This window comes from Eublepharis macularius, chromosome 2, assembly GCF_028583425.1.
Source record: "Eublepharis macularius isolate TG4126 chromosome 2, MPM_Emac_v1.0, whole genome shotgun sequence".
In the NCBI taxonomy this organism is placed as follows: domain Eukaryota; kingdom Metazoa; phylum Chordata; class Lepidosauria; order Squamata; family Eublepharidae; genus Eublepharis; species Eublepharis macularius.
In genome coordinates this window covers 11351725-11364660 of record NC_072791.1, presented here as the reverse complement: position 1 = coordinate 11364660, position 12936 = coordinate 11351725, and the positions used below count along the sequence as shown (strand labels likewise).

General features: G+C 42.8%; 1 protein-coding gene across 2 annotated transcripts in view; it reads right to left on the bottom strand.

The window, feature by feature from the left end:
* The window catches only part of DAAM1 (dishevelled associated activator of morphogenesis 1), a 210934-nt gene that overhangs the window by 62962 nt on the left and 135036 nt on the right, over nucleotides 1-12936 (bottom strand). For both annotated transcript variants that reach the window (XM_054970185.1, XM_054970186.1), the window contains exons 4-5: nucleotides 11465-11536; nucleotides 3115-3209 (exon numbers count right to left, since the gene is read on the bottom strand). In XM_054970185.1, the coding sequence (XP_054826160.1) occupies nucleotides 3115-3209; nucleotides 11465-11536 (167 nt within the window). The remainder of the gene's footprint in view (nucleotides 1-3114; nucleotides 3210-11464; nucleotides 11537-12936) is intronic.

Below are 12936 nucleotides of genomic sequence, written 5' to 3'. Positions count from 1 at the left end.
TTTCTGGGAAAATTTGAATTGGAAAATTAAATAAATAATTTTAATACTTAAATGATGTTAGCATAATTTAAATAATGATAGCAAAAGAAGGAAAATACACCATGCACAAGCACTGGGGACTGTTCCTGCTTCGTATCTCACATTTAGCCTAATATGACTGATTTGCAGCCCTCATATCTGAAAGATTGTCTCTCCCCTATGCTCTACTATGGCAGTTTCCCTCATCTGAACAGGGCCTTCTGCAGATACCACCCTGCAGTTGGGGCAAAATCTACAGCTTCTGGTACATGTGTATTCTTTGCGGCGGCCTTACAGAATGGCCTGCCTGAAGAGTTCAGAAAACTTCCCACTCTCCCAGCTTTCTGCAAACTATGCAATACTGAATCATTCAGGAGGACTTTTTAAGTCAAGTAATAAAGACTGTGCTGTAAGAAATGGCTCAGAGAGAAGCTTTGGGAAAGGGACAGGGACTGTAGACTATACTACTGGGTACTGTCCGTTGATGTAGATATGCTCCTGCTGGGTAGTTTCCACATCATTACAGAGGTCATGTTTAATTTCTTATGCTTTGTTTCAGCAATGTTACATTTCTGTATTCAGATTTATAATTGTATTCGAATTTCTGCAACCCATACTCTATTGTATTTGTTCACTGAATGTCCTAGCTGTTGATCATGTTGACTTGTGCTGTGTAATCTGCCTTGAGACTCAGTGAGAAAGGCAGGCTATAATGAATGAATGAATGAATGCATGCATGAATGCATGCATGAATGAAATATATGCAGAACAATAAATACAAAGAGACTACATTTTACATATGTGGGGCAGAAAATTGTCCACAGAACTGGAAAGTTTTCCATTCCATATCACTGGTCCATTGTATACTCCAGAACAATTTGAAGCAGAATTATTCTTGTCTCAGTCCATTGATTTCAATGGTGTTTAACTGGTGCAACTCTGGAAAAGAGCAAGAGTCCAGTAGCACCTATAAGATGAACAAAATTAGTGGTACGGTATGAGCTTTCGTGAGGTATCTGAAGAAGTGAGCTGTGGCTCATGAAAGCTCCTACTCTACCACTAATTTTGTTCGTCTTCTAGGTGCTACTGGACTCTTGCTCTTTTCCACTGCTACAGACAGACTAACACGACTACCCATCTTGGAGTAACACTCTCATCAGGCAAGTATAGATTTCAGCAATGGACCCAAAACACAGCCACATGTGAATGACAACTTTTATATATTATCCCCCCTTCCCCCCAAAATCAGGTCAGTAGCCCTAGTGGCTATGAAGAAAAGCTTAAGCACAGATGAGCAAGCCCAGACAATCTCTGAAGCCCAGGCAGTTGGAGATGTGCCAGCAAGAACAACTGGCAGCGAAGTGGCAGACCTTCCATTCTCTGCATAACTGCAAATGTGGCTAGCAGATGCAGAATAAATTATGCAAAACACGCTAATCTGTGCAAGTATCCTTGATCTTCATAGTGTATTCATTGCAGGTCCACCCCCACCCCCCACCCCGCCCCAAGGAGCTCAGCATATACAGCTCTGGATGCTATAAAAAAGCCAGCCGTTTTCCAATCAAGCCCACAGCCGCATGGTATATAATGAAGCATTTACAATATACGCAGTTGATTCAGTGTACTATATAAGGTATTTGGGAAGATCCACTTGTGTGCTAGTCAAGTGGGTGAAGCATGTCTTTGGGTAGTATTATACCAATGCCATTAGTAAGAAACAACTGCAAAAGCCTTTTTCCCCTTTAAAAATAACTAAAAAGAAATATTGCATAAAAACTTGCACAGAGGCAATAGTTACATTGGCTCCATTTGAAAACAAGGTTGAAATCAATGGGCTTAGACTGCAGTATCTCTGCTTAGGATTGTACTCTAAATGTTATTTGGTATACTGTCTTTCGAGTACAGTATACTCGAAATTAAATTCATGTGTATATTTCTGTACAGTAAAAATATCTGCAGTGACCTTTTCAGAAGCAAATGTGTAACTGTTACGGGTCCTCCTTCTTTATGTTGCGAGATTTTGTGAGTGTTTATTGAATCGTTTTATAGTATTTTAAGAGAGATCTCTGTCTTTTGGTGCTACACCTCTGAAGATGCCAGCCACAGCTGCTGGTGAAACGTCAGGAACTACAATGCCAAGACCACGGCAATACAGCCCGGAAAACCCACAACAACCATCGTTCTCCGGCCGTGAAAGCCTTCGACAATACATCGACAATAAAAGTATTTTAAATGTTTATATTTAAAGTTAAGTTGTTTTAAAATGTTTTCATTTGATATATATATAATGTTAATCACCTTGGTGACACTATTTGGATAGAAGGGTGGCATGCAAATGTTTTCAGTAAAATAAAATAAAATCCATCCACCCCCACCCCCCTTTGTGGCACCTTACATCCTATTAAAATTTATTCTAGTATCTGAGTAAATGGGCTCCAACTTATGCCACAATAAATGTTGTCTTTATTTTTTTCAGTTGGTTTTTATCTGCGAAAATCACAAGAGATACAAAAATAAAGAGCTGGTTCGATATCCAATAACAATTGCATTGTTTATGCCAGATACTGGAAGAAAAAATTCCTCCCCAGACAAAAAAGAACGATCAGAGAAGGTAAATGATGTGTTTTGGACGATCAAACTGACAGCTTCTTTAAAAAGAAAGCCTTTAAAAATATCAATATTTGGAGACAAATGGCGTATCTGATGGACAAGTGTATCTGATGGACTGGGCTTCTGAGATCAGGCAGAGGGCCCTTAAAATTAAAATTTTGCAGCATTTGGCCACTGCAAGATTTCAAGAGCTAAATATGTCCAAGTTTTGTGATTCTGGCTTTAAGTATTTATTTCAAAGTTTAATAGCACTTCTCAGATTGTCTTGGCAAACACTGGATTCTCTAGCTAAGTGAAACAAGAAGTCTCATGTTACACAAGAGGAAAATCGAGCAACTCCCTTGGGCCTTGTAGTTAATTTCAGCTCACTTGCATTGATCAGAACTTCATATTAACGATTATGAAAGATTAATTTATAAGCCCTTATGCTGGAGGGCCAAGGGGGCGGGGAGCAAAGATTCTGACAAAAGAACGAGGAATATTTACCTCATAGGTTTGGTCCTCAATGCTGTCTTCAAACTCTCAATGGTTTTGTTTCTCTCTTCTTCATCTTCTTTTTCCAAAGCGATCAACGATTTTCTCTGCAACAGGAGGAGGAAAAAGATTAGCTGAAAACAAGTTGCTGACAAATATGATGGTCCAGAACCACCAGGCGATGTCCAAGAGGACGGGACAATTGATGGACCATGCAATTTGATGGCAGAAGGTCACGCCCAACTCAGAGCGGGACCACAAGTGACGCCTGACACAGGTTGGACACTTGTCAGCTTCCCTCAAGTTTTGATGGGAAATGTAGGCATCCTGGTCTTGCAGCTTCGCTCTCTGACTGCTGTCCAATGGACTTTTCAACCGTCACTTGTCCAACATTCCGCCAAGCTGCCTACATTTCCCATCAAAACCTGAGGGAAGCTGACAAGTGTCCAACCTGTGCCTTTTGTCACTTGTAGTTCCGCTCTCAGAAGGATCTCACAAAGCAGAGGTGATAAAGCATGGCCAAAGGCCAAACAGACATTGCCGGACAGAACCAATAACAGTGGCATAGGTGGCCCAATGAACTGCTGTAGTTTAAGTGAGGTGTTGCTTCAAGGCAGTCAGCAGTGTTTTGGGGCATTGCCTTCTGCGCACCAGATTGCCGATCCCTCAGGTACAAACTCCAACACCATCCTATTTAGTGGCCAATCACCATTCCATAAAATAGATGGGAAATCGATAGGGAAGTATATTGTCAAAGGCTTTCATGGCCGGAGAACGATGGTTGTTGTGGATTTTCCGGGCTGTATAGCCGTGGTCTTGGCATTGTAGTTCCTGATGTTTCGTCAGCAGCTGTGACTGGCATCTTCAGAGGTGTAGCACCAAAAGACAGAGATCTCTCAATGTCACAGCGTGGAGAAGATGTTGGCAGGTTGTCTTTTGGTGCTACACCTCTGAAGATGCCAGTCACAGCTGCTGGCGAAATGTCAGGAACTACAATGCCAAGACCACGGCTATACAGCCCGGAAAATCCACAACAACCATCAATAGGGAAGTAGCTTTTTTAAAATGCAGCAGCTAGGTCAGATTAATTTGATTTCCAAATGTTATACCCTACTTGTAGCCCAGCTGGGCTACGATGCACCAAAATGCGTGAGAATGAATGGACAAATGTATGACCTCATAACAGGGGAACAGGACAGCCAACAAGTATAGTTAACATCAGACGGAACGATGGTGAATGGATCCAACCCAGTCTTTTTTGTCCTGGTATCCTCTGAACGCAGCGTGAACTGGGATGGAGTGCCTCATCCTACGCACTATTTCTATTTGTTGGAAACGCATTCAAAATCTTTACATTTTATGGAAAAAGTGTTAAGCCCTTATGATAGAAATGAGAGTGCAAATTGTAAAGCTGTGATAATTTAACTAGCAGAAGCAAATTCTATTTTAAAATAAGCAAATGGGTTGCAAAATCTGCCCAGTCTCTACGGGTGGCAGGACTCAAGGTGCTGAATTCTACACTCAGCACCAAATAGTATGAGGATTTGAACCTGGGTCTCCCAGATCCTAGTCTGTCACTCTATCTACTACACCACACTGGCTCTAAAATGATCATATTGTGGCATAATTTTTCAAGCATTAGGCCCCACTGTGCATCTGATGGTGCAAGATTCTGGTCCACAACAGCTTATTCCACAATATATCAGTTTGCCTTTAAGATGCCATGAGATTCCTTCTTGTTTCCATTGCTAAATTATGTCTACACTGGAAAAACCCATCCTGATGATCAATAATAATAATAATAATAATAATAATAATAATAATAATAATAATAATCGATTTATATACCGCCCTTCAGGACAACTTAATGCCCACTCAGAGCGGTTTACAAAGTATGCTATTATTATCCCCACAACAAAACACCCTGTGAGGTGGGTGGGGCTGAGAGAGCTCCAGAGAACTGTGACTAGCCCAAGGTCACCCAGCTGGCTTAAGTGGTTAAGAGCGTGGGACTCTAATCTGGAGAGCCGGGTTTGATTCCCCACTCCTCCACTTGGAGAGGGGAATCAAACCCGGCTCTCCAGATTAGAGTCCTGCTGCTCTTAACCACTACACCAAGCTACTTAACCACTACACCAATGCCATTGCTTAGTAACAAAATAGCAAAGAGTCCAGTAGCACCTCTAAGACGAACCAACTTTATTGTAGCATAAGCTTTCGAGAGCCACAGCTCTCTTCGTCAGATGCATGGAGGGCATGAAGAAACTGGCCAGAGATATATAGGTGGGGAGGGGAAGAGGGAGAGGGTGCAGGGAGCAAAGGTCATGTAAATGTAAATAAGTTCATGAAACATTTCAATAAGCTCAACAGAAACATTTCAAAAACAGAATCCAACGGGAAGCTGCTGAATAGGAATTCATATGTAAATTTGACTCAGTCAGACTTGGATTGAATAGAGACTATGAATGGTTATCTCATTACCAAAAGTAACTGCCTTCAGGCATTCTATTCAGATTCTGCCATGGAGGGGAGGGGTCACACCCCACCTGGATTGCACATTCCACCTCTTTCATGAACTTATTTACATTTACATGACCCTTGCCCCCTGCACCCTCTCCCCGCTCCCCTCACCACCTTTATATCTCTGGCCAGTTTCTTCATACCCTCCATGCATCTGACGGCATTTGCTCCATTTGCAAATGCTTGGATCTAACCCATTGTTTCTAGGTATAGACCTAAAATATGTAAAAGGTGAAAAAAAAAACCCGTATAAGCTTTGCTCAGTTTCATAGCAAAGTCAGCCGTTCAGTAAATTTGTTCAATTGTCCTACTCCAGTCGCTACTGGGCCTGGATTTCAAAATGCTTCGCGTAGGTAAGTTTCAACCAACTGCGGAGAACAGAACTGGGAAAGGCGATTGTCCTCTGGTGAGAAAAGAAGTTCTTGTTGTTCCCGCTAAAGCTGTCTAAGATGGTGATGCAATTGGACAGCTGTCATTGGGACTGTTAAAGGAGGAAGCTGCCCTGCAGAAATGTTTAAGCAGTGATGTCATCCGTCCATGCCAGCAATTCACCGTAAAAATTCATGGGGGGCAAGGTTCTCTCCCAAGCACAGCTGAAGCGTTTTATGTGCAACCGGGACCAGGAATATTTGCAAGGCATTTTATCTCTCCAGCAGAACAGTGCCCACATCTGAGGAACACAATTTTGCAGCTATGTCCAGATCTTACCACAAGCAAGGGGGAAAGAAATTGAAATATTTTACAAGTCTGGCTGGCCAGGACATGCTACAGTTGAGAAAGTCAGCACCCCCCCCCCCCAAAAAAAAGATTCATCCTCTCAAATGCTCATGCACAAGCAGAGGAGATGTTATGTAGGCATAACTTAAGCAGGGCAAATGATCTTTTCTTTCTTTTTTTTGCATAATCTATTTAGTTAAGAAATAAAATTTCATGTTACATTAAAGAGAACCATACACTGAGGCATATTAACATAATTACTCATTTTGACATTTTAACTTCTCTCTAAATTATTAAGAAGGTTTTTCAATAAAGTTTCATACTGGAACATATTTCCACCTCATTGTAAAATTGTAAGTTTTACTCTCAAAAACGTGTCCTTAACTTTTTCTGTCCTTTCTACGTTCTATCCATTCTATCCCTTAATTAAGGTATAGATTCAGAGAAGTTAGCCGTGTTAGTCTGTAGTTGCAAAATAGTAAAGAGTCCAGTAGCAACTTTAAGACTAACCAACTTATATGTAGCATAAGCTTTCGAGAACCACAGCTCTCTTCGTCACATAAGCTTTCAAGAACCACAGCTCTCTTCGTCACATAAGCTTTCAAGAACCACAGCTCTCTTTGTCACATCTGAAAAAGAGAGCTGTGGTTCTTGGAAGCTTATGCTACAAAAAAGTTAGTCTTAAAGATGCTACTGGACTTTTTACTATTAAGCAAGGTAGATTTTTCAAAAGGCATAATTCAGGCATCTGAAATAAAGTCTAGATGTCTCAAAAAACTCAGACAGGATAACTGGGAGTAAGTATGTTGAAGTTAAGAATGAGACAAGGTGCAGCAAAATTAAAGAAAATCTCTGAATATGTGCAAAAGCAATTCCCCCCTCTCCAAAAAGAGCTGCTGTAGCAATTTCAGATTATGGTGGAATGCTTCCAACTGAGATTTTTTAAAATACAGAGTTGCAATGCCTATTTAAAAGAAAATAAAATGTCAGCCTAACTAAACATCTCATAGTGAACAATAGCTAAGGGATGTCACAGTGGTGTCTTCACCTGATAATGTAAACTCAAAATCACAGCTAGTGTTACACTCCAGTTAAGTCACATGTTGGATCAGCATGTCAGGTCCCACGGGACAGAGGGTACCAGGAGCATACTTGTCCAGCCTCTCAAGCATATGTTTTTTAAAAGGTATGTATTTGTATGGGTATATATTAATCTTTTGTTTACAAAACAAAATACAAGCTTTATTAAGATGCTGAAAAATTGTTCTCGGAAGTAGGAGGGGGAGTGGTGTGTGATTACTGCAATTGTGCTCTGTGTGGGGCTGCCCTTGAAGAGGAAGAAAAGAGCAACACTCCAGTAGCAGTTATAAGACTAACAAAATTGGTGGCAGAGGATGAGCTTTCATGACTCACAGCTCACTTCTTCAGACTGTCTGGAAGCTACAGTTGGTACAGAATGCTGCAGCCAGAATGCTAATCGGAATGGGTTGTATCCAGGGGTCATTTAATAGAAAAAGAGCTGCAGGAACTCATTAGCATAAGTCATTAGCATATGCCATGCCCCTTGACATCACTGGAAGTCTGTCAGTAGCATAACTGATTTGCATATGCCACACCTCCTGACATCACCTATCCTGGCTCTTTTGGGCCCAATCCTGGCCATTCAGGGCCAAAATTGGGCCCAAAATGGCAAAATAGGGCTGAAGATGGCTGAAAAGGGGCCCCAAATGGTCAGGATCGGGCCGCTGTTGAGCGGGAGAGTGATCCACCATCCGTCAGAGGCCTGATCCAGGCTGTTTCAGCCACAATCCAGGCTGAAGCAGCCTCCAAATGGCCGAAAATCAGGTGGGTGGGGCCACCTGACACGTTACCTCTTGGGAGAACTACTGGAACTGCATTCCTGCGCTTTCCCCCTCGAAATGAGCCCTGGTTGTATCACTCGTCTTGTAAGATCTACACTGACTCCAATTTGCTCCCAGGCTTAATTCAAGGTGCTGGTATTGCCCTTTAAAGCCCTATATGGCTTGGGACCAGCATACCTTCAGGACTCCCTTCTCTCATATGAACGTCTGACTACTCTGGTCATCTTCAGAGGTCCTGCTTTGGGTGCCCTTCCTATTTGATGCTAGATGAGGCAACCTGGGAAAGGGTCTTCTCGGTTGTGGCACCAAAACTTTGAACTCCTCCCCAGGAAGATTCACCTGTCTCCCTCTATCTTTGTTTTGTTTGGCATATACCCAATAACTGTTATTGTCCTTCCTCCTTGGTTTTGACATTATGTGTGTTTATATGTTTTTATTGAATTATTTTATATATTATTTTAAAAGCTGTCTTAATGCTAAAATGTTTTGATGTTCACCATCTTGGGGTCCTATCTGGGTGGAAAGGTGGCATAGAAATGCTGCATAGTGGTTAAGCTGTTGGGCTGTGAATCAGCACTCTGCTGGTTCGAATTCCACTACTGCCATGAGCTCAGCAGGTGGCCTTGGCTAAGCCACTCCTTTCAGTCCCAGCTCCCCAGCTGTATTGTGGGGATAATAACAACACAATAAATAAATAAATAAACACTGTTCACCCCTCTGAGAGTGGTACTGATCTGTCTAGAAGAGCAGTATATAAGTGTACTAGTAGTAGTGGTTGTTATTATTATTAAATAAATTCCAAGACAGTAAAATATGTTAATTTAGGGAGCAGTGAAGGTGCTATTAGATTACCATTGCCAGTTCTTAAAATAAAAGGAGAACTGCAGCACTTGAATGTGTTTTAAGGTGTTACTAGACTCCTTGCATGTATTTATTTATTGCAACAATCAGACTAACGTGGTGCCCCCACTGGAATTCGCACTCTTAAGAAAAGTGTTAAGAAAAGAGCTATATGAGGGTTCCAGAATACAAACTGCTTCGGTAAATCATCAGTTACGAAGTGTGCTGGCGAGTTATAAAACTGCAGCTTTCTTCTTTGAAATATATGCCAAGTAGAGATGGGGAAAAATTCATGCACGTCCAGGGGTCCCAGACCTCCCACAATCACCCACAAAGAAGGCATGATGCAGCCCTGCAGGTTAAGGGCTACTGCTCTCGTTCTTGTCAAAGGCACTACAGATGTTGCGGTTGCAAAGGCAACCTGTATAACTCCCCCCCCCGTAAAAATTCCAGCTGCCCTTGCCTGGGGTGCACTCCTGTTGGTGTAACTAAGTAACACTCGCCCAAGGGCCTATAAATCAGTGCTCTTAAGACAAGCTGCGTCTGTTGTCTTTGATCAACGGGCTCTTGTTGAAGTCATTAGAGAGGCTTGCAAAAACTAATCTTCCCCACTTCTGCAAACACACACGTGGCGCTGTGCCACTGCAGTTGCTTAGACAGCTGGAGAAAGAGCCCATCCCATCCTGGCTTTTCCAGCACAAAACCTTTGCCTGCCGTAACCCCGAGTGCCTTATTCTGGCCACTGCAAGCTTGCCTGAATGCTTCCACCATTGGTGTTGATTCTCTAAAGCACTTGTAAGCATCGGTGAGCACTTTCCCCAACCGGATGAATGCCTCCTGAGTAGGAATTCTGCTAATGCGCGAAGCGGTCCTTAGACATAAAAGCAGGAGAAGGTACGACTAAGCCGCAAGCTGGTTGCACACATTGGTAAGAAAATCTTTACGAGGGCCACGCATGTGCTGTGGTCCCACAGTACCAAATAATGTGGTAACAGGCACAGAGAGGCGGCATGTTTTAGTGGTTAGAATGATAGGCTAGGAGCTGGGAGACCCAGATTCAAATCCCAGCTCTGTCACGAAGCTTGCTGAATAATGCCTTTAAGACTAACAAAATTTGCGGTAGGGTATGAGCTTTCGTGAGTCACAGCTCGCTTCTGAAGTGACTCACGAAAGCTCATACCCTACCGCAAATTTTGTTAGTCTTACAGGTGATACTAAACTCTTGCTCTTTTCTGCTGCTACAGACAAACACGGCTACTCATCTTGATCTTGCTGAATAATGAATGATTCTGCACACGTTGGATAATGCACTTCCAATCCTCTTTATAGATCATTTGGAACGGGTTTTTTTGTGTGCGGAACGAAAAATCCAACTCAAATGATTGATAAAGTGCATTGAAAGTGCATTATCCTATGTGTGCAGAATCAGCTAATGTTAGGCTAGTCACGTTATCTCAGTCTCACCTAATGTCATAGGGTTGTTGTGGAGATAAAATGAAGAATGAAAAACAATGCATGCCACTATGGACACCCCGGACGAAGGATGCTATCACAGTATGCTAGATAGATAGAATCTAGCTTTTTGAGAACTACAGTTTTCATTTAAAAATATCATGCTTCTAGTCGTTATGGAAGCATAAATGTGCTTGGAAGTGTACAGATTATACCCACTCAAGGACAGGACAACTGAATACAATTTCATAGAATCATAGAGTTGGGCCATACAGACCATCTAGTCCAACCCCCTGCCCAGTGCAGGATCAGCCTAAAGCATCTCTGACAAATATTCATCCAGCCTCTTCTTGAAAACTGCCAGTGAGGGGGAGCTCACCACCTCCCTAGGCAGCTGATTCCACCTTTGAACTACTCTGACCATGAAAAAGTTCTTCCTAATATCCAGCCGGTACCTTAGTGCATGTAATTTAAGCCCATTGCTTCGCGTCCTACCCTCTGCTGCCAACTGGAACAGCTTCCCGCCCTCCTCCGAATGACAGCCTTTCAAATACTTAAAGAGAGCAATCATGTTCCCCCTCAATCTCCTCTTCTCCAAACTAAACCTTCCCAAGGTTTAGCTTCCCGGGTTGTAGATTTTGGATTACCTAAGCATGGCATCTCACTAGGGTTGCCAGCCTCCAGGTAGTGGCTGGAGATCTCCCGGAATTACAACTGGTCTCTAGGCCACAGAAATCAATTCACCTGGAGAAAATGGCTACTTTGGGGTGGGGGGTGGACTCTGTGTAATTATGCCATGCCAAAGTCCTTTCCCTCCCCAAACCCCACTTTCTCCAGGTTTCACCCCCCAGATCTCCAGGAATTTCCCAACTTGGAGCCGGCAACCCTACATCTCACAATTCTGTCCTTCAGACTCAAAATGTTTTTCTGTTTATGTAACCAAAAATGCAGTCTTTGCAAACTCCACTTACAGCAGCCATGGAGTTAAGCTGATCAATGTAGAACTCTGGCCAGCTTGTCGCTCCTTTATTTTCTTCTTGGTCCTGAAAAGAGCAAAAACAAACAAAAGGACAATATCAGAAATGGGTTTGCCTGCCTCCCTGTTTACTGTGCCTTTCGTAGAAATTGAATTATTCCAAGCAATTCACAATTGGGGTGAAAGAAATTTCCTACATACACAGCCCATTTTCTGGCACTTGCTGATAAACTCCACCAAACTGGAAAAACTCCATAACAAATATGTATTTTAGAGGTACCAAACATGTAGAAAAGAAACCTTTTTCCCCCCATTTGTAAAGCATTTTGTACAGAAAATGCTGCCATGTAATTATAAACACAGGGTGCATTTTGAAGTTGCATCCAACTTTCAGTGTGCAGAAGGCAAGATTCTTGGCAGGAGAGAACAAAGTTGGTCGTTTTCCTGATCAAGGGTTCCAAGCAGCAAAATCTTAAGCCAAGAAAAGATGCGGCGTATGGAATAGGCAGGGTACTGATACCCAGGGCATTTTTTCAGCGGGGACGCAGGGGAACGGCGTTCCGGCACCTCTTGAAAATGGTCACATGGCCGGTGGCCCCGCCCCCTGATCTCCAGACAGAGGGGAGTTTAAACTTGGGCCGTCGTCACACGGGCTTTTTTTTAGCGCTAAAATGGCGCTATTTCCCGGCAAACACCCACCTTATTCCAACACTGATGCGATTTCCTCATTGCTGTTTTTTGCTTGATAGTTGCAATATTTTGCGCCTCAGTGTGAATGCCTCACATCGATGTATTTCGCCTCGCAACGTCCTATGCCCTCTCTTCAATCCCAGAATCCATTTCTTCCTGCGACTCCCCTTTTTTTATTTTATTATGTCCTTATAATGCCATAACGACATAACACAATGAAAACTTTCTGCTGAAGTAAAAGTGACTCAATTGCCATGGCAGAGTCGTCAGCGATGGGGATCACGCCAGACAGGGAGTTTTCTGCGGGCAAAGGGCTATTTATATAATTTCAAAGTTGGAAAAACAAAAGGGTCGTAATGTTTATATGCTGTTAATCCGTTATAGCGGAATTAAACGCCAGAATAATAAAAAAAAAGGGGGGGAGGAGCTGCTTCTGCGCGGTTAGAGAGAACAGAACAGAGTGCTTCGGTGTGGACAGCTGATGGCGCGAAGAGCCGTTAGGTGACCCAAAGAAACGTTACTGTGCCGATAACAGGTAGGACGCTATATGCTGTAAATTTAACGGAAGAGATGCCCGTGTGACGACGGCCTTGGTTGTGATCCGCCCTGAGCCTGCTGATGTGGGGAGGGCGGAATATAAATTAAATATAAATAAATAAATAAAATAAAATTATACCGCACAGGGCCCCCTCCCTTCCCCAAATCCCACCCTCTCCAAGTTCCACCCCACAAATCTCCAGGAATTTCCCAACCTGGTCCTGGCAACCCCGGGGGGGG